The sequence below is a fragment of the Anolis sagrei genome, chromosome 6, assembly GCF_037176765.1.
Source record: "Anolis sagrei isolate rAnoSag1 chromosome 6, rAnoSag1.mat, whole genome shotgun sequence".
NCBI classification, from domain to species: domain Eukaryota; kingdom Metazoa; phylum Chordata; class Lepidosauria; order Squamata; family Dactyloidae; genus Anolis; species Anolis sagrei.
In genome coordinates this window covers 17,304,469-17,326,817 of record NC_090026.1, presented here as the reverse complement: position 1 = coordinate 17,326,817, position 22,349 = coordinate 17,304,469, and the positions used below count along the sequence as shown (strand labels likewise).

At 43.0% G+C, this 22,349-nt stretch overlaps 1 protein-coding gene across 1 annotated transcript in view; it reads left to right on the top strand.

The window, feature by feature from the left end:
- Nucleotides 1-22,349, top strand: part of PRRT2 (proline rich transmembrane protein 2) — a 34,328-nt gene that overhangs the window by 3,928 nt on the left and 8,051 nt on the right. The window contains exons 2-3 of the mRNA XM_060780268.2: nt 17,887-18,516; nt 20,386-20,518. Coding sequence (XP_060636251.1) covers nt 17,902-18,516; nt 20,386-20,518 — 748 coding nt within the window. The 5' untranslated portion in view covers nt 17,887-17,901. The remainder of the gene's footprint in view (nt 1-17,886; nt 18,517-20,385; nt 20,519-22,349) is intronic.

The following is a 22,349-nucleotide window of genomic DNA, read 5'->3' as shown; positions in this document are numbered from 1 at the left end:
TGCCCCCCGCCAACCAATCACTGACATATATTTTCTGTTCGTCGTGGGAGTTCTGTGTGCCATATTTGGCTCAATTCCATCATTGGTGGAGTTCAGATTGCTCTTTGATTGTAGGTGAACTATACATCCCAGTAACTACAACTTGCATATGTCAAGGTCTATTTTCCCCCAAGAGCACCTCAAGAGCGCCCCTGGGCAAAATCAACTATACTGCAAATGCTTACTTTGCGTAATGGGTTGAGCCTCCCCTCCCCTGAGCAAAAGTCACTGAAAAGTTGCATTTGGAGTTCTGGCCCAATTTTTGTCCTTTTGGAAAAAAAGTTTTGCTTCTCATCTGTGACAGAAGAAGGGTGTTTGAGGAGTTTGTCACCCATTGAGGCTTAATTTTCACTTTTTCTGGCTTCAAATGGTGTATTTTTGCATTTCTCCCTGAGAGTGTCCTTGGGTTCAATCTAGAGTTCTTCTGGAATCTATTCAATTAGTCTTAATAGAGCAAATCTCTTGTTTATATTATTTTTTAATTCTAATGTAATGTTCTTCAAGTTTATTTTGACACCGGTTAGTTCAGTGTTCTTCGTTAGCTTTAATTTAATTTTTAACGTCATGGTCTCTGCCACAATCTGCTCCTGATCTTATTTTTGCAGAGAGAAGGGGGCTGTCTTCTGCTCCCAATTCTGTAGTCCATTTGAGTTCTATATTGGCTATCGGGTGATATCCATGCATCCATCAGGTATGGGCAGACTTGGGTCCTCCAGGTGTTTTGGACTCCAACTCCCACCATTCCTAACAGCCTCAGACCCTTTCCTTTTGCCCCTCAGCCGCTTAAGCGGCTGAGGGGCAAAAGGAAGGGGCCTGAGGCTGTTAGGAATGGTGGGAGTTGAAGTCCAAAACACCTGGAGGGCCCAAGTTCACCCATGTCTGATGTATACAGTCATCTTTCTGCGTTTATGATGAAGGAACTGTTGGCATTGCAAAATCCTATTGTATTCCTTGACTGCTTTTACTACATCTCTCTTCGCCACCTCGTGTTTTCTTATATTTTAATTAACTGTGTAATTATCTGATTCAAAAAGTTCAATTCCTGTTCCCTTTAGTATTGCAATGTTTATATGTCAAGAAGAAGAAAGATGAGGAACATGAGGAAGAACTTCCTGACTGTGAGAGCCGTTCAGCAGTGGAACTCTCTGCCCCGGAGTGTGGTGGAGGCTCCTTCTTTGGAAGCTTTTAAACGGAGGCTGGATGGCCATCTGTCAGGGGTGATTTGAATGCAATATTCCTGCTTCTTGGACTGGATGGCCCATGAGGTCTCTTCCAGCTCTTTGATTCTATGATTCTATGATTCTATGTTTCATTCCTTGTTTTACTACGTCCAACTTCCCTAGATTTATGTTTCCCACGTATTATTTATTTGCTTACAGTATTTATATTCCGCCCTTGTCACTCCAAAGGGGACTCAGAGTGGATCACAGAACACATATACGGCAAACATTCACTGCCGTTATACAATGACAAGACAGACAACTTGACATAGATAGAGGTATATATAGGCTTTCCCCCATCTTCGGCATCTTGGAGGCTGTGCTTGGTTCTGGCCATGGGGGGTGCTGTCGCTCCATCTTTCCCGACAAAGAGCTTTGTTCATAAACTTCCTCCTTGATCGTATCGCTGGCATTTTTCTGGCATTTTCCTTTTGGGTGCCTTAAATACCTCCCCGCTTTAGAATGGTCCCGATTTACCTATTCACATTGCTGTTTTCAAATTGCTAAGTAGGCAGAAACTGGACTCACCTCGACCCAGACTTCAAACTGTCAACCTTTCGGTTGTCAAGATTTACTGCAGCTGATGGTTAACCTGCTGTGATAAAACCCAGCAAAAGTTTATGTTCCGATAATATATGTTGTTTAGCTTCAGATATACCTTTCATCTTTGTCAACAGCTGAACATCCTTTTGGCTCGAATCCAGTTGCGTCAGTAGCTATGTTGTCCTCTGCTGTATCCTAGTAGTTCAATGAATGCCTTCTGACACATGGAGTCTCATATTCTGGCACTATCTCTTGTTTCATTTTGGATTGTTCCATCATAGGGAAGCATTTCTCAACCTGGGGGTTGGGTCTCCTGGGGGGGGGGGTCAGAGGGGTCACCAAGACCATCAGAAAATACAATATTTTTTTGTTGGTCATGAGGGTTCTGTGTTAAAGGTTTGGCCCAATTTTATCATTGGTGGGGTTCAGAATGCTCTTTGATTGTACATAAACTATAAATCCCAGCAACTACCATTCCCAAATGCCAAGGTCTATATCCCCTAACTCCACCAGTGTTCACATTTGGGCATATTGAGTATTTGTGCCAAATTTGATTCATAGCAATCATTGTTGGAGTCCACAGTGCTCTCAGGATATAGTTGAACTATAACTCCCAAACTCAAGGTCAATGCCCACCAAACCCTTCCAGTATTTTCTGTTGGTCATGGGAGTTCTGTGTGCTAAGTTTGGTTCAATTCCATCATTGGTGGAGTTCAAAAAGCTCTTTGATTGTAGGTAAACTATAAATCGCAGCAACTACAACTCCCAAGTGACAAAATTAATCTCCCCCAACCCCACCAGTATTCAATTGTGGGTGTATCAGGTATTTGTGCCAAATTTGATTCATATCAATCATTGTTGGAGTTCACAGTGCTCTCTGGATATAGCTGAACTACAACTCCCAAACTCAAGGTCAATGCCCATCAATCCCTTCCAATGTTTTTAGTTGGTTGTGGGAGTTCTGTGTGCTAAGTTTGGTTCAATTCCATCATTGGTGTTCAGAATGTTCTTTGACTGTAGGTGAACTATAAATCGCAGCAACTACAACTCCCAAGTGACAAAATCAATCTCCCCCAACCCCACCAGTACTCAAATGTGGGTGTATCAGATATTTGTGCCAAATTTGGTCCGGTGAATGAAAATACATCATGCATACCAGATATTTACATTAAGATTCATAACAGTAGCAAAATTACAGTTATGAATTAGCAAAAAAATAATAATAATGTCATGGTTAGGGGTCACCACAACATGAGGAACTATATTATGGGGTTGCAGCATTAGGAAGGTTGAGAAACACTGTCATAGGGTTTACATGATAGAATATTTTAAAAGAGGGTTATTGTGCCTCCTTCTCCTAGTACTAAAATGTGTTAGTTTGTTTCAGGGCCACAGTCCTTTTCTGAGAGATCCACCACCAACGTCAACCCACACTTTGCTGCTTTCCAGTCACTGTTTGCACATCTAGTCTGGCTTCTCACTTGTTTACTATTTTTAAATGCCAATTTTGGGCATTTTAAACCCACAAGCAGCAGCCTATTGGTTTTTGAATATGCGACAATCCCCCCTCTGGATTGTATAGGATTGCATTCTTCGTGAACGAGAATTCCCCCTTGGCTTGTTTGAATTACCTGGCAAGAGCCCAGCGGCTTTTAAAAAGAGAGGTTAGATGGCCATCTCACAGGAGAGCTTGGGTTGTATATTTCTCCATGGCTGGGGTTTGGATGAAATGGCCTTCCAACTCTTTGATTCTCTCTTGAGGTAAGCAATGCTCTTCTGGCAGAAATATCTTTATAGGGAGCACTCCTGGATGGGTATAAAGCAGCATTTCTCAACCCGGGGGTCAGGACACCTGGGGAGGTCACAAGGGGGAGTCTGAGGGGTGGCCAAAGACCATCAGAAAACACCATATTTTCTTTTGATCATGGGGGTTTTGCAGGGGCGGCTCAACCCATTACGCAAAGTAAGCATTTGCAGTATAGTTGATTTTGCCCAGGGGCGCTCTTGGGGGAAAATAGACCTTGACATATGTGAGTTGTAGTTACTGGGATGTAAAGTTCACCTAAAATCAAAGAGCATTCTGAACTCCACCAATGATGGAATTGAACCAAATATGGCACACACAACTCCCACGATGAACAGAAAATATATATCAGTGATTGGTTGTGGGTGTGTGTGTGCCAAAATACTGTTTGCTTACCGTTGAAAATTACCTAGAGCTGGGGTTTTGTGTGGGAAGTTTGGCCCAATTCTATTATTGGTAGGGTTCAGAATGCTCTTTGATTGTAGGTGAACTATAAATCCCAGCAACTACAACTCCCAAATATCAAGGTCTATTTCCTCCAAATTCCACCAATGTTCACATTTGGGCATATTGAGTATTCATGCCAAGTTAGATAGATTATTGTTTGAGTCCACAGTACTCTCTGGATGTAGGTGAACTACAACTCTTAAACTCAAGGTCAATGCTCACCAAACCCTTCCAGTATGTTCAGTTGGTCATGGGAGTTCTGTGTGCCAAGATTGGCTCAATTCCATCATTGGTGGAGTTCAGAGTGCTCTTTGGGAAAAGACCGGATGGTGGGGAGAAGTGGGGCAAGGGTCCAACCACGTTAAGCTCTAGTACTAGTAAAATGGAAAACACATAATAATATCCTTGCTTGAGATTTGCCTAAATAACCTGGATGATGCCATATATTTACTCTAAATAGCCTAAGAACTGTTCCAGGTGTAATGTAATTTTGTTTTACAATACTGAAGGCAGAGATTGGGGAAACTACTCCCTTTTTTGACTACTGCTCCCAGAATCCCCCAGCCCTACATTTCTCAACCAGGGGATCAAGACCCCTGGGGAGGTCATGAGGGGGTGTCAGAGAGGCCACCAAAGACCATCAAAAAACTCAGTATTTTTGCTGTTCATGGGGTTCTTTGTGGGAAGTTTGGCCCAATTCTATCGTTGGTGGGGTTCAGAATGCTCTTTGATTGTATACATCCCAGCAACTACAACTCCCAAAAGCCAAGGTCTACTTTTCCCAATCTCCACCAGTGCTCACATTTGGGCATATTGAGTATTTGTGTCAAGTTTGGTCCAGATCCATCATGGTTTGAGTCCACAGTGCTCTCTGGATGTAGGTGAACTACAACCCCAAAACTCAAGGTCAATGCCCACCAAGCCCTTCCAGTTTTTTTCTGTTGGTCATGGAGTTCTGTGTGCCAAGTTTGTTTCAATTCCATCATTGGTAGCATTCTTAACAGTAGCAAAATTACAGTTATGAAGTAGCAACTACAACTCCAAATGACAAATAATAAATATAATAAAACTTTATTTATATACCGCTCTATCTTTCCAGGGGGACTCAGGGCGATTTTCAAGCAACAACATCAAAACATACAGAGTAGTCACAACATTAACAAAAAATAACAGTAGCAGCAACATAAACATGGAATTACCCAACAACACATCAATATTAAAACAAAAAATCCTGCCTGCTCTTCATGTCTATTTGTTAGGGCATGGAAAAGGAATGGGCCAGGACAATTAAAAAGGCTGGGTCAAGACTGATGCAAATTGAAATAAGATGGGACCAGCATTTGGGTACAGTACTGTAATAAGTAAACACAACAAAAGCGGGGATGGGCTATTTCCAGGGGCCTGTTAGGAGAATGGCCAGGGTAATATATAAGGGGCTCGGTTGTGTCTGGACAGTGTCCGGGCTGAGCTAGCATTGGTCACTCTCGAAGATTTGTTGAAACCACCAAAATCTATCCCCAGCCCCACCAGTATTCAAATTTGGGCGTATCGGCTATTTGTGCCAAATTTGGCCCACTGAATGAAAATACATCCTGCATATCAGATATTTACATTACGATTCATAACAGTAGCAAAATGACAGTTATGAAGTAGCAACAAAAATAATTTTATGGTTGGGGGTCACCACAACATGAGGAACGATATTAAGGGGTCGCGACATTCTGAAGGTTGAGAACTACTGGTATAAAGGTTGAGCTGGTAAAGAATATCACAACCCAAATTGCCTTCAAGGATGGGGAGCCTGAATCACCATTATCGAGGGGAGGCATATTGAGCGCATGTGTTGTTTTTCCTCTTTTTTGGGTGCTGGGGAGTGAATGAGCAAGAGACCGAGAGCTGAGAGAGAGGCCTTGTTTGTGCCAACCTCTCTACACAGGGGCGTTAACTGTGAATCTACTGCATTAACATTTAACCACTAGCCTCTATGGCAGTGTTTCTCAACCTGGGGGTCGGGACTCCTGGGAGGAGTTGTGAGGGGTTGTCAGAGAGGTTGCTAAAGACCATCAGAAAACATGTTGGTCATGGGGGTTTTGTGTGGGAAGTTTGGCCCAATTCTATTGTTAGTGGGGTTCAAAATGCGTTATGATTGTAGATAAATTATAAATCCCAGCCACTACAACTTCCAAATGTCTATTTTCCCCAAATACGACCAGTGCTCACATTGGGCACATTGAGTATTTGTGCCAAGTTTGGTCCAAGATCCATCATTGTTTGTGTCAACATTGCTCTCTGGATGTAGGTGAACTATAACTCCAAAACTCAATGCCAACCAAACCCTTCCAGTATTTTCTGTTGGTCATGGGAGTTCTATGTGCCAAGTTTGGTTCAATTCAATTGTTGGTGGAGTATAGAATGCTCTTTGATTGTAGGTGTACTATAAATCCCAGCAATTACAACTCCAAAATGAAAAAATCAACTCAACCAGTATTGGGTATTTGTGCCAAATGTGGTCCAGTGAATGGAAATACATCCTGCATATCGGATATTTACATGACAATTCATAACAGTAGCAAAATTACACTTATGAAGTAGCAACAAAAATAATTTTATTTTTGTAGGTCATCACAACATCAGGAACCGTATTGAGGGGTCACGGCATTAGAAAGGTTGAGAAACACTGCTCTATGGAAACTTGGAAGGGCCTGTCCGGAAATATGTGGATCCTGGACATTCCTTCAAACTAGCCATTTGTCTACACCACAACAGTAGCAAAATTACAATTATGAAGTAGGAACAAAAATAATTTTATGGTTGGGGGGTCATCACAACATGAGGAACTGTATTCAGGGGTCGCAGCATTCTGAAGGTTGAGAACCACTGGTATAAAGATTGGGCTGGTAAAGGATATCATATCCCAAATTGCCTTCAAGGATGGGGAGCCTGAATCACCACCATCATCATTGAGGGGAGGCGTATTGAGCACATGTGTTGTTTTTCCTCTTTTTTGAGTGCAGGGGAGTGAATGAGCAAGAGCCCGAGAGCTGAGAGCGGGGCCGTGTTTGTGCCAACCTCTCTCTCCAAGCATTACATCAGTGGCGCATGTGTTCAACAGCCAGGGGAATCAGCCATGCAGGTCACCCGCTTGAGTCAAGCTGTTGGTTGTCAGAAGTGAATAACGGTGCTGGGACGGTGTGGGAATGTCAGCCACTGCAACCAATTGGTCAGATATAACTGGAAGTGTTGGTCCAAGATGGAATGATTGGTTGCTTGACTCAGCCTCATCGTGGTGTGCGATCACGAAGTGTGAACAAATTACGCGTCTGCTTGAAACACAAAAGAAATGATGCTCAGGCCACGTGTCGGTCTCGTCTGTGCGCCTGATGAATTAATATTAGATAATGCACCGGGTTGTCAGTTAACGCTCTGTGTGTGTGTCAATAGCGCTACCTGGAAGACAGTCAGCCTGTCAATCTAACCTATATTTGTTTTTGTGGAGGTGTGTTCCTTGACTATAAGGCTTGATGGGTTTTGAATGGTTGTGTCAGTCAGAGAATCTGTTCTGACATCCTTGTGCCAGCCGACTTTGCAATTTCGGGGTCTGGGTGTCAGTCACACGGCATGGCAGTGCGAAAGCAAGACTGTGTTGCGCTCTCTCCTTTGTGGCAGCATTTTTAAAAGCCCATTCTGCCTTTTAAAGGCAAAGACAAGCGCACCAAGGGAGAGGTCATGAATAAACAAACACCTTCAGAGGATGGAAGGAGCCAGGTTTTACGTAGAGATGCGCTGGCTCGCTTCGGGGATGGGCATACAGCCTGCTTAATGCCTCTGCGGAATAATTTAATCTCTTTCGGTCAATGCTCTCTTGTCGTCGTTCCTGAACGTTTCATAGTTGTGAGCGATCCCGGTTGTAATCCGAAGTACAATGGTCTGGATGGAGGAAGAAACTGCTAGGAATCATACTTCAACATAGCATTTTGGGTTCTCTTTGTGGACGTTGTCATAGAGCAGGAATGGGCAAACTTGGGCCTTGCAAGTGTTTTGGACTTCAACTCCCATCATTCCTAACAGCCTCAGGCCCCTTCCTTTTGCCCCTCAGCCGCTTAAGCGGCTGAGGGGCAAAAGGAAAGGGCCTGAGGCTGTTAGGAATGGTGGGAGTTGAAGTCCAAAACACTTGCAAGGCCCAAGTTTGCCCATGCCTGTCATAGAGGCTGCCCTGCTATCAACTTCAAATTTAACCCACTTTGTGCAAGAAGACATCACATCCCAATGGTGCATTTAATCTAGAGATAGTTAACTGGTGATATAGACTAAGGGAGTGTTTCTCAACCTTCCTAATGCCATGACCCTTTAATACAGTTCCTCATGTTATGATGACCCCCAACCATCACATTATTTTCATTGCTACTTCATAATTATAATTTTGCTACTGTTATGAATCGTAATGTAAATATCTGATATGCAGGATATATTTCCATTCACTGGACTAAATTTGAGACAAATACTCGATACACCCAAATATGAATACTGTATCAATTTTGTCATTTGGGAGTTGAAGTTGCTGGGATTTATAGTTCTCCTACAATCAAAGAGCATTCTGAACTCCACCAATGATGGAATTGAATCAAATGTGGCACACAGAACTCCCACAACCAACAGAAAATACTGGAAGGGTTTGCTGGGCATTGACCTTGAGTTTGGGAGTTGTAGTATACCTACATCCGGAGAGTACTGTGGAGTTAAACAATGATGGATCTGGACCAAACTTGGGAGAAATACTCAATATGGCTAAATGTGAACACTGGTGGAGTTTGGGGAAAAATAGACCTTTACATTTGGCAGTTGTATTTGCTGGGATTTATAGTTTGCCTACATTCAAAGAGCATTCTGAACTCCACCAATGATGGAATTGAACTAAACTTGGCACATAGAACTCCCATGACCAACAAAAAATACTGGAAGGGTTTGGTGGGCATTGACCTTGAGTTTGGAAGTTGTAGTTCACCTACATCCAGATAGCACAGCGGACTCAAACAATGATGGATCTGGACCAAACTTGGCACAAATACTCTATATGCCCAAACCTGTGGAGTTTGGGGGAAAACAGACCTTGACATCTGGGAGTTGTAGTTGCTGGGATTTGTAGTTCACCTACAATCAAAGAGCATTCTGAACCCCACCAGTGCTAGAATTAGGCCAAACTTCCCACACAGAACCCCCATGACCAAAAGAAAATATTGTGCTTCCTGATGGTCTTTGGCAACCCCTCAGACTCCCCCTTGTGACCTCCCCAGGTGTCCCAACCCCCACGTTGAGAAACACTGCTGTATAGGTTGAGGATGTCTAGGTATCTTACATATAAACCTCAAATAAGCCCTCTAATACAGTATTCTTCTGCAATCTCTTTCCCTTAACTCAGGTGTGAATTCTCTTTGCCCTTTCCAGGTGAGAAATGTTTATTGCATAACATATTTCAAACCAGTGTTGGTGAAATGACCTCTGGTCCCATGTTGGGAAAAAGTAAGACAGAAATTTAATAAATAATACATAAAAGTTGTGGGGTTTTTTGTTACTTTTAGGCAGCTTTTTCCAAGCCAATTCTTTTTTTCATGTCAGGAGCGACTTGAAAAATTGCAAGTCACTTCTGGTGTGAGAAAATTGGCCATCTGTAAGGATGTTGCAGAGGGGACACCTGGATGTTTTGATGTCTTACCATCCTTGTGGGAGGCTTTTCTCGTGTCCCTGCACGAGGAGCTGGAGCTGACAGAGGGAGCTCAACCCACTCTCCCCGGATTCGAACCGCTGACTTGTCGGTCAGCAGTCCTGCCAGCACAAAGGTTTAACCCATTGCGTCATGGGGGGAGGGGGTTCCTCCTAGCCAAATAATAATGGGAGTTGCCCCTCCTGAAAGTCTTAGGACTCTTCCAGATAGGTCCTATATTCCAGGTCTTCCGTTTATCTGGCAGTGTGAACTCATATAATCCAGTTTAAAACAGAAAATCTGGGATCAGATTGTGGGATGTAAAGGCCTCCTGTCTGGAAGGGCTCTTAGATCTCCCTGCATTGTTTAACAGGAAGCCAACACTAGATATTTATTGCTTTCATAGCGGCTTTTTTGCCTCCTTCTGAAAACACCCTGCCGGTGCAGTGATGCACCAACGGGAATTGGGCCGTTGGGTCTGTTTTAATGTTGCGTAGCTCGAAGTACTGCAGCACTTGGCAGGGCAGCGTTTCAACTAACCACGGGATGCTAGGAATTTTACTTTGGTAGCATTTGGACACCATCATTTATCAATACGGCAAAACAGCTGCCGTTTTAATAAAATCTCTGCATCAACAGTAAAACAGAAGCGTGAAGAACAACGACAGAGTGAAACAGCAGTAATATTATTTGAGTTTTAATCAGTTTTTCAAAAGAGAAAGAGAGAGAGAACAACAGCTAACTTTGGGATGTGTCCTGAAAAAGAAGGCTGCGGAAAGAAAAGAAAAGAATACTGCAGACTACAGGCTACATGATCCAGTTCAAAGCAAACCATGTGGATTGTCTGCTTTAATAATCTGGATTATATGGCATTGTAGAAGTTGCCAGTGAGGGGAAATGTTCTGAACAGGGGCGCAGACAGCAAAACAAACTCCACAGGGGTGTTAATTGAGAATTGACCTAATTAACATGCAACCACTAGTCTCTATGGCAGTGTTTCTCAACTTGGGGGGGTGGGGGCCCCTGGGGGGCCGCGAAAGGGTGTCAGAGGGGTTGCCAGAGACCATCAGAAAACACAGTATTTTCTGTTGGTCATGAGAGTTTTGTGTGGGAAGTTTGGCCCAATTCTATCATTGGTGGGGTTCAGAATGCTCTTTGATTGTAGGTGAACTATAAATCCCAACAGGTACAACTCCCAAATGTCAAGGTCTGTTTTCCCCAAACTCCACCAGTGTTCACATTTGGCCATCCTGAGTATTCATGCCAAGTTTGGTCCAGATCCACCATTGTTTGAGTCCATAGTGTTCTCTGGATGTAGGTAAACTACAACTCCCAAACTCAAGATCAATGCCAATGAAACCCAATATTTTCTATTAGTCATGGGAGTTCTGTGTGGCAAGTTTGGTTCAATTCCGTCATTGGTGGAGTTCAGAATGCTCTTTGATTGTAGGTGAACTATAAACCCCAGCAATGACAACTCCCAAATGTCAAGGCCTACTTTCCTCAAACTCCACCAGTGTTCACATTTGGGAATTGAGCATTTGTAGTCCAGATCTATCATTGTTTGAGTCTACAGTGTTCTCTGGATACAGGTAAACTACAACTCCCAAACTCAAGATCAATGCCAACGAAACCCTTCCAGTATTTTCTATTAGTCATGGGAGTTCTGTGTGGCAAGTTTGGTTCAGTTCCATCATTGGTGGAGTTGAGAATGCTCTTTGATTGTAGGTGAACTATAAATCCCAGCAACTACAACTCCCAAATGACAAAATCAATCCCCCACCCCCAAACCCACCAGTATTCCAATTTGGGCGTATTGGGTATTTGTGCCAAATGTGGTCCAGTGAATAAAAATACATCCTGCATATCAGATGTTTACATTATGATTCATAACAGTAGCAAAATTACAGTTATGAAGTAGCAACGAAAATAATTTTATGTTTTGGGGGGTCACTACAACATGAGGAACTGTATTAAGGGGTTGTGGCATTAGGAAGGTTGAGAAACACTGCTCTATGGAAACTTGAAAGGGTCTGTCCGGAAAGACTGTGGATCCCGGACATGCCTCCAAACTAGCTGCTCATCTATACCAGATGGTGTAACTGTAGATAGTTGTGTCCTACTGTTATCAATGGGAAGGAACCTTTTTTCTTTTTTTAGTTCTCTGTGTAAATTCTGCTGCTCCATTTCCTGTGCTGCTGGATTCACACCAGAAAAGGCTTTAGATTCTCCAATATTTCCGGCGTTAGAGACCTCTACCATATTATATACAGTAGTAGCAATGAGTGAGGTTGTGTGCTTTCTCTTGGGGTAAATCTATTACAGGAGGAAAAATGCTCCAATACATTTTGACAGCACTTTAACTGCCATGGCTCAATACTATGGAATCGTAGAAGATGTAGTTTGGTAAGGCACCAGCCAATTGAAGGGAGATGTTGATAAGCTGGAATGTGTCCAGGGGAGGGTGACTAAATGATCAAGGGACTGGAGAACAAGCACTATGAGGAGCGGCTTAAAGAGCCTGAAGAAGAGAAAGCTGAGAGGTGATTTGAATGCAATTTTCCTGCTTCTTAGCGGGGGGTTGGACTGGATGGCCCATGAGGTCTCTTCCAACTCTATGATTCTATGATTCTGTGATATGATTCTATGATAACCATGTACTGTATAAATATGTGAGAGGAAGTCATAGGGAGGAGGGAGCAAGCTTGTTTTCTGCTGTCCTGGAGACTAGGATGCGGAACTATGGCTTCAAATACAGGAAAAGAGATTTGAACTGAACATTAGGAAGAACTTCCTGACTGTTAAAGCTGTTCAGCAGTGGAACTCTCTGCCCTGGCATGTGGTGGAGGCTCCTTCTTTGGAGGCTTTTAAACAGAGGCTGGATGGCCATCTATCAGGGGTGCTTTGAATGCAATTTTCCTGCTTCTTGGCAGAATGGGGTTGGACTAGATGGCCCATGAGGTCTCCTCCAACTCTACAATTCTATGATTCTATGAGGCAGTTAGGAGGGCTAAAGTTTGCCTATGCCTGGTATAGAAAGTTCATGCAGGAGCAGATGTTTTCGAAGATAATTAGGACTCTGGTGGGTCACACCTTTAAGGGTGAAAGCCACCATTTGGCCCCAGAAGAAACTGGAATAGATAGATGCCTTTGGCAGGTGACACAGGAGAATATCGGTTTGCTGCTTCAAGAAAGCAGGTTGCATTCAGTGCTAGTTTCTGAAATTTCTGAATGTCTTCAGATATTCCAAGACATAATCAGAGCAAGTCTGACAACATCCTGAGCCCATGGTTGTGGGTGTAATTGGCATATAAAGCAAAGCTAAATAGCATCCCCACTCGCTTGCATTGATATGACTGCTGATGAAGGTGCATAATAATCGCAAGTGATGGTTGATTTTTAAAAATATCAACCTTTCAAGTGTACAGCAGAGTCGGGAGCTGATTCCTGTTTGGATCACAACAACCTCATACCCTCCCAAGAACTGCAGGAAGTTATAATTTTGAAAAAAGTAAATTTTACTAACTTTGTTACAACATAAAGGGTGAGTGTATAAAATTGCCCCATTGGGAATTATGTATCACACAGAGAGGCTTGTGAAGGAGGTCAATGTGTTCCTTAGAAAGGGCAAACTTTGGCCCTCCGGGTGTTTTGGACTTCAACTCCCACAATTCCTAACACCCAGTCACACTGCTCAAGTCTGTAGTCCTCAATGAGAAGTAGATAATGTTTGTGTCTATATGGTTGTGTCCAGGGGCTTAATGGTTGTGTCTCTATATATCAGGCATGGGCAAACTTGGGCCCTCCATGTGTTTTGGACTTCAACTTCCACAATTCCTACCGGCTGTTGGTATTAGAGTACCATTTTATCTCCCATCTGTCACCATTGGGTCCTTATGGTATCTCTATCTATCTATCTATCTATCTATCTATCTATCCAGCCAGCCATCCACCCATCCATCTAGCTATCCATCTATCCATGCATGCATGCATGCATGCATCATAGAATCATAGAATCAAAGAGTTGGAAGAGACCTCATGGGCCATCCAGTCCAACCCCCTGCCAAGAAGCAGGAATATTGCATTCAAATCACCTCTGACAAATGGCCATCCAGCCTCTGTTTAAAAGCTTCCAAAGAAGGAGCCTCCACCACACTCCGGGGCAGAGAGTTCCACCGCTGAACGGCTCTCACAGTCAGGAAGTTCTTCCTAATGTTCAGATGGAATCTCCTCTCCTGTAGCATCTATCCATCCATCCATGTATCCATCATCTCTTTCTCTCTCTCCATGTATCCATCTATGTATTCACCCATCTGTCTGTCTGTCTGTCCATTCAATCTATCAATCTATCTATTCCTCCATCTATCTATTCCTCCATCTATCTATTCCTCTATCTATCTATCTATCTATCTATCTATCTATCCATGTATCCATCATACCTCTCTCTCTCCATCTATCCATCCATCCATCCATCCATCCATGTATCCATGTATTCATCCATCTGCCTGCCTGCCTGCCTGCCTGCCTGCCTATCCATCCATCCATCCATCCATCCATCCATCCATCCATCCATCTATCTATCTATCTATCTATCTATCTATCTATCTATCTATCTATCTATCTATCTATCCCTCCATCCATCCATCCATCCATCTATTCCTCCCTCCAACCATCCATCTATCTATCCATTCATCCATCTATCCATATATATGTGTGTGTGTGTATCTCCATCCATCTTTCTATCCATCTATGTATGCATCCATCTGTACATCTATCTACCTATCCATCTATCTATTCATCCTTTAATTCATCTATCTATCTATCTATCTATCTATCTATCTATCTATCTCTATCCATCCATCTGTCCATGCATCCATCTAATAATCAGTTGAACAACCCATAATAGCTGGTCTTCTTGCATATTGACATTAAGAAAAAGTATGTTTCTTTGCCACTATGATAAACATGAGCTATGGTTGCAGCGGGGCAGCCCTTATCAGGGTGATAGTGTATATGTATGCCATCATCCACAGCCAGATAATGGGCATATTAGTTCTATTCTTCAACATCAGCTGCATCACCATCATTACCATCTTTGTTGGCAGTCAACAGTCCATTAAGACAAATGTCCCTGCTTTAATATGTGACCTTATAATGTGTGTTTGTGGCGAGGAGGAGTTGTCTTATTTTTTTTTAATTTCTTCACATTAACTTTGAACATACCCCTTAATTGCTCAGACCTGTCTCCTGAATGCTGAACACTCCTTGTTTCTGCAACCGCAGCTGAAATCTCAAATGGCTTAAACATTATTTATTGCCTTTTATAACCCATTGGCAAGTCTCCCTTGAATTCAGCTTTCACGGACATACTATCCGCATCTGAAATCTGGTGTTTGGCTCAGTTTCAAGCTTGCAAAAGGCTTGTTGTCTTAGCCAGTTTTGTAGATAATTATGAGATATGAAAAGGCAAAGGGATTCAGTGTCGTTGTCGTCCCCTCCTCAAATATGCTGGCCTGGAACCAAGTTGTTCACCTCGCAATCAATGAATAGATGTATGGATGAGTCAGATTAATTTATGGAGTGGGGCTACCGTCTTGTTTTGGGTAGAACGTGTGTCGCCGAATGAAAATGGCAGCGGTGGTTGTGTGTTTTGGGGGAATTGTTACTTTGGGGCAGGCATGGGCAAACTTTGGCCCTCCAGGTGTTTTGGACTTCAACTCCCACAATCCCTAACAGCCTACCAGCTGTTAGGAATGAAGGGACTTGAAGTCCAAAACTTCTTTTTAAAAATACAAAAACAGAATATCAGTCATTTGCTCCTCTGAATGCACACATAGGCCCCCATCTACAATGCCATATAATCATTTCTGAATCCAGATTATTTGCTTTGAACTGGATTATGTAGCAGTGTAGACTCATATAATCCAGTTCAAATAAAAATAATATCTATTCAGAAACTGGATTATATGGTGGGTGTAGATCCAGCAATATTCAAGGTAGACAATCTGTGATCTTCCAAATGTTGGTAGGCTCAAGTACCCATCAATCCCAACTACCATGGTCAGTTGTTAAAGCTAATGGGAGTTGCAGTCCATCATTGGGGGACTGATAACCTTTCTATGCTAATAATATGATTGGGATCGAAATGGCACAATGGGTTAAACTCTTGTGCCAGCTGAACTGCTGACCTGAAGGTCGGCGGTTCGAATCTGTGAGACTGGATGAGCTCCCGTCTGTCAGCTCCAGCTTTCCATGCAGGGACATGAGAGAAGCCTTTCACAGGATATTAACATATCTGGGCATCCTCTGGGCAATATCTTTGCAGACGGCCAATTCTCTCACACCAGAAGCGACTTGTAGTTTCTAAAGTTGCTCTAGAGAGAGAAAGAAAGATAGAAAGAAAGAGAAAGTATAAAGACACTAGATAGAGAAAGAGGTCCATGCATAAAGCTGTGTTTTATGTAAATTAAATTAGATGGAATAGTAGTGGCTAACAATGATCTCTAATATGAAATGAAACCAATTTCTGTGGCCGTTGCTAATCGCTTCCACCTCTGTCCTTCTAATCCAGGCTCAGGATGAGTCTGTCTTGTGCGCCTTTGAGTTGTTTATGTTTTACGGCAAATCTATTACAGGGTTTTCATAGCAAGATTTGTTCAGAGGAGATTGTCATTGCCTTCTTCTGAAGCTGAAAGCTTCAGTGGGTTTCCACAGACAAGTGGGAATTTGAACCCAAAGTCCTAATCCTGTGCTCAAACCAATGCACTATGTTGGCTCTTGGAATAATGAAAGGGATCCTCCTTTCACCAAAGGACTGGATTGAATGTCATAACATTTCTGAAAGTGAGGCCTGGAGAGGCATTTTAGTGGTGGGTGTGCCTAAGGACACCAATATATTTTGTCTAAACATAGAATCATTGAGTTGGAAGAGACCTTGTGGGCCATCCAGTCCCACCCCCTGCCAAGAAGTAGGAAAATTGCATTCAAAGCACCCCTGACAGATGGCCATCCAGCTTTCGTTTAAAAGCCTCCAAAGAAGGAGCCTCCACCACACTCCGGGCCAGAGAGTTCCACTGTTGAACAGCTCTCACAGTTCTGTCTAATGTTCAGGTGGAATCTCCTTTTTTGTAGTTTGAAGCCATTGTTCTACGTACTAGTCTCCAGGGCAGCAGAAAACAAGCTTTCTCCCTCCTCCCTATAAGTTCCCTTCACATATTTATACATGGCCATCATGTCTCAGCCTTCTCTTTTGCAGGCTAAACATGCCCAGCTCTTTAAGCTGCTCCTCATAGGGCTTGTTCTCCAGATCCTTGAATATAAATATGTATATAAATACAATAGAGTCTCACTTACCCAACATAAATGGGCCGGCAGAACTTTGGATAAGTGAAAATGTTGGATAATAAGGAGGGATTAAGGAAAAGCCTATAAACTGCAAATTACTTTATGATTTTACAAACTGAACATCAAAACATCATGTTTTACATCAAATCGACAGAAAAAGCACTTCAAGACATGGTAATGTTATGTTGTAATTACTGTGTTTATGAATTTAGCACCAAAACATCGCAATGTATTGAAACAGCTGTGGATACGAGCGAGAGGCAGATTGCATTTGATAATACAGAATGTTGGATGAGTGAAGGTTGGATAAGCGAGACTCTACTGTATATCAATATATAAATTCATGTCAGTAACTAGAAGCATTTAAATAATTTTGTACACTATACAAAAAGCTAGAAAACCACTCAAACTATCATGGAAAAGGGTGCCCAATATGGTTCCCTGTAGAAACCCTGAGGGCTAACTTGGGCCAGATCCATTCCTAGATCCCAAGGTTCCCCGGATGGGTCTGAGATCTCTCACTCTAGGATGGTGTTTCCCAAACTCTGGTCTTCCCGGTGTTTTGGACTTCAGCTCCAGAATCCTTGATAATTTCCCAAGGCAATTGAGGCTTCTGGGAGCTAAAGTCCAACAACATCTGCAAGAGTAGTATCTCTGCTCTAGAACCTAAAAAGGATTTCTGAAGGAGTCACCTGGAACATGGTGCCATGAAATTCATAACAGCTTCCTCTTTTCCTAGGCTCCACTTCAGGAGAGTTTCACACGCTTCCTCTCCATCTCCTTAAATCCAGGTGGATCTGCCTGTGATGTCGGACGACGCTGAGAAGAATGAGGCTCCTCCTGGAGCGGCCAAAGAGCCAGAAGGGCCAGGGAAGGAGGAGCCGGAGCAAGACAAAGCTAAGGAGATGGAGCCAGAGCCCAAACCAGAACCAGAACCGGAGCCAGTGAAACCGCAGGATGAGCCGCAGCCCCAGCCTCAGAGCCCCAAGGCTCCCGAGATCCCTGCATCTCCTGTGATGGTGACGGTGACCATCGAGGAAGAGACGGTTGAGGGCCCACAGGAGAATGGAGATCCTCCTGGCATCAGAGCTGGTTCGGCCGAGGAGCTGGGGACCACCCCGGCAGGACCCACCAGCCCTCCGACCCGCTCCAAATCTGCATCGCTGAATGACCTGAAGCCCCAGAACAGCCTCAACGGTGGTCCAAGGGTTGCGGTGAGGGGCAGCTTGTCTGGATCTCAAGTGCATCTAGCAGGACACGCCGGATCTCCGAGGGCCAGCCTGAGCCGGCAGGCTTCGGCAACAGGGTCAGCGGCCGGTGAGGCCGGGGAGAAACCCAGAGACTATATATTCATTGCTGCCCTCTCCTGCTTCTGCCCCATCTGGCCCATCAACATTGTGGCTTTTGTGTACTCTGTTATGGTAAGTACAAAGCAAGTGATGGAGAACAAGAGTCCAGGTGAAAAGGAGGACAGGCATCCACTTTATTGTCTTGCCAGGGACACTTCAGTTAATCGGTGGGTTGATGTAGCTTTTTCGGGCTGTATGGCCATGTTCTAGAAGCATTCTCTCCTGACGTTTCACCTGCATCTGTGGCAAGCATCCTCAGATGTTGTAGGATCCTTTGCTCTCCTACTTTTTCAGTCCCAGTGTCTCTTCACTCCTTTCACTTTCCTTATTCATCTTCTAATTAGGTCAGCTACTGCAAATGTAGGGCTCTTCCACACAGCCCTGTATCCCAGAATATCAAAGCAGAAAATCCCACAATATCTGCTTTGCGCTGGGTTATCTGGGTCCACACTCAGATAATGTGGGATTTTCTGCCTTGATATTCTGGAATATAGGACTGTCTGGAAGGGCCCTGGACTATATGGCAGTCTGGACTCAGATAACCCAGTTCAAAGCCGATATTGTGGGTTATTTATGCCTAGATATTCTGGGTTATATGGCTGTGTGGGAGAGCCTTGAGGGCCCTTCCAGATAGGTCTTTATCCCTGGATGTGATACCAGGTTTTCTGCTTTAAACTGGATTATATGAGTCTGCACTGCCAGATAATCTGGGATCAACAGAAAAGCTGGGATCAAAACCAGGGTCTGGAAGGGCCCTGGTTCTGTAAACTAAGGGATCTTCTACACTGCCATATAATCCAGAATAGCAACACAGATAATCCACATTATCTGCTTTGAACTAGATTATCTGAGTCTACACTGCCATATAATCCAGTTCAAAGTAGATCATCTGGATTTTATTCAGATGTGTAGAAGAGGCCTAAATATGCTGAGGATTGTAAAGCTTGGGATAACTAATGTTTAGCACTTTAATTCCTAGAATCTCCCAGTCAGCATGGAAGAGGTCAAAACTATAACCCAAAAAAGTAACTTTCCCAAACTTGAGGGGTTTATACCTTGGACTTTTTCCTGTCGAGCTTCTATGCTAAACTACACCTTCCCTCAATTGACTTGCTTATTTGTTTGTAGCAGTGGTTCCCAACCAGTAGTCCACAAGAACTAAAATATTATCCATGACCTCACCATTACTACATCATTGCAACAAGAGTGACTGGTCTCGTAAAACCATCTTGTAGTACCGAGGCTTACTAAATATGGTTTTCTGTGCACGAGCAGATGGCATACTAGATGGCATATATTCTGTATCAGAAACTAGAGCTGATGTGGTCTATCCAATACAATTTTCTGAATCAACACCCCCAAATACCCAAACAGAATCTAAAGTTGACCAAAAACTGATTCATAACTCTTTTGGCACTAATGTTGGAAAGTGGTCCCTGGTCAAAGTGGTCCCTGTTTAAGTGGTCCCTGGTTGTGAACCACTGGTTTATAGTCTATGCAAGCAGTCCCTGAGTTACAAACACCCAACTTACAAATGACTCATGGTTAAGAACGAGGGTGAGACAACAAGAGGTGAGCAAAATCTACCCCTAGGAAGGGAAATTTACTCCTGAAAGAATTATTTTCATGGAGAAAAGGGGTCTCCACTGAAATTTTATCCCCAATCCTTGCTTCCGCAACAAGCTACATTTTTCAAAATCCAATTGTCACAGGGACAGAAAATGTGGTGAAATCTTCTGAACAGAGGCACAAGCAGCACTTTTTGAATATTTATTGAAATCTTTCTGTCTGTCTGTTGCCAATTTCTTCCTGTGTCGATGAATGCAGACTTTTTTCTTATCCCTTTATATTCTCCCTATTGCTCCTAAAAAGGATGCTGTCTATTGGGACAATGACCTGATGCTCCCCACTCCTTTTCTCTTTCTGCCTCCTTTCTGTCAGTCCCGCAACAGCTTCCAGCAAGGAGACATTGACGGCGCACGGCGCCTGGGACGGGTAGCGAAGCTGCTGAGTGTCGTTGCGCTGGTCGGCGGTGTGCTTATCATTGTGGCCTCTTGTGCCATCAACTTTGGAGGTGAGTATCTAGGGCGCCAAAGCTTGACGGGACGACCAGAATCCACGTTCATTTCGGTTGCAAACCCCTTGACTAGCACAAAAGAAGAATGCAATCCGAGACATGCATTTAAATCTAAAAATATTTTTCTTGCTCTTTGGCATATTGTTTTACACTTACAAAGGTTTTTTTGAGAGTAGGTGATCAAATCTCAATCCTTAGATCCTGATGAGTGAGGAAACCCTATGCTTTCCCCACATAAAATAAAGCAACAGTTGTCTTCATCATAATACCATCCCTATTTTTTCCTGACCTTCTCATGAAGGTGTTGTTCTAGCTCAGGCATAGGCAAACTCCAGGTGTTTCGGACTTCAACTCCCATGATTCCTAACAACCTCAGGTCCTTCAGCCTACTTAAGTGGCTGAAGGGGGAAAGGAAGTGTTATGAATAGCTTTTCAATAACTCCAAAGCATAGTTTCTTTTTATTGCAATTTTCCAGTAAGAGAAAGGGTATCAGATTACAGACAACATTTAGACAAGGAACTGCATTGAACTGACAGACATAAAGATTCTATGTAACTACATTGGATTCATGAACCTCCAACAGTAACATTGGCTAACAAACAAACAAACAAACAAACAAAAAAGGGAATTACATTTTCACTCAGCATTCACTCACATGGAAACATTCATTCATCATCATGCATACATCACTATTTCACTATTCCTCTGCTGTGAAGAACATATTTTAGGCCAGACTACTTCCTTGCAAATCTGCCAATGCATAGTTCCATAACTTACAGAACGCCCCGATGGCAATGTTAGGGACCCCCAATTCAGGGTCCCTGCATTGGGTCCGGTCGCAGGAGGCAGAAAGACAAACACCCAGTCTCAGGAGAAGTACAAAAGCAAGGTTTGTTTCGTCATGATCACGAGACGGCCAGCCATACTAAACACACAGGTCTTGGTACTTTCAAGAGGCTACCGCGTCCAGTGTCTCTTCAGACTCACATTATATAGACAAGATTCTTTGGCACTGTAGCAAAAGTTATCCAATTACAAACTACCACCCAGGCTTAATTCTTTATTTAGCACATTGACTAACTAACTTCTCTAATTCCTTATTTGACACATTGACTATCTGACTTCTTGTAAATCACATGATTTCTTGACAATGGAAAGTACAAGACCCAAATAGTTCTTTCCCCCATATATAGACACTTTGTCAGCTTTTTAGCCTTCTGCTTGAACTGTCATGTGAAAGTTGTTGATTGCACATGTTTCTTAGGTGCTAACTACAAATGTTCCAGACAAGATTAATCCTTAGTGGAAGCTCATTTCTAAATACAGAGGGGGTACATTTTTAACTTTGATTTCTCTAGTTTCATGATTATTGCCCTATCACCAAAATACATCCTTTCCCTAAGCACAAAGCCAAATATCAGATCTCTGTTTTCCATACAGCAGAACCTCACTTTCCTGTACAAAATCCAAGACTCCGAAACTGCACTCTTTCCTCTTCCTTTGAGAAAAGGAGCAAGTGCTCAGAATCCTGCTTTCCCATTGCAAATCAGACACTCCCAAAGTACACCATCTCCATAGAGTATAGCGGGTGAACAGGTCTGCTGTCTGTCACAATTTCTGAAATGTTAGAAGATCTCTTATATAGCAATATTTCTGCTGATGTTGTTCCAAAGTTGTAAATTAATAACAGACGTCTTCCAACCTGAAAAATCCTGACCCCATCTCAGTTTCCTGGCAGATCTTGACTCTTCTTGATGGGTGTTAGCAACAACGTAAGCCTTGTGTTGACGTCTTTCGTAATGTAAGGAAATCTTGTAAACATGTTTT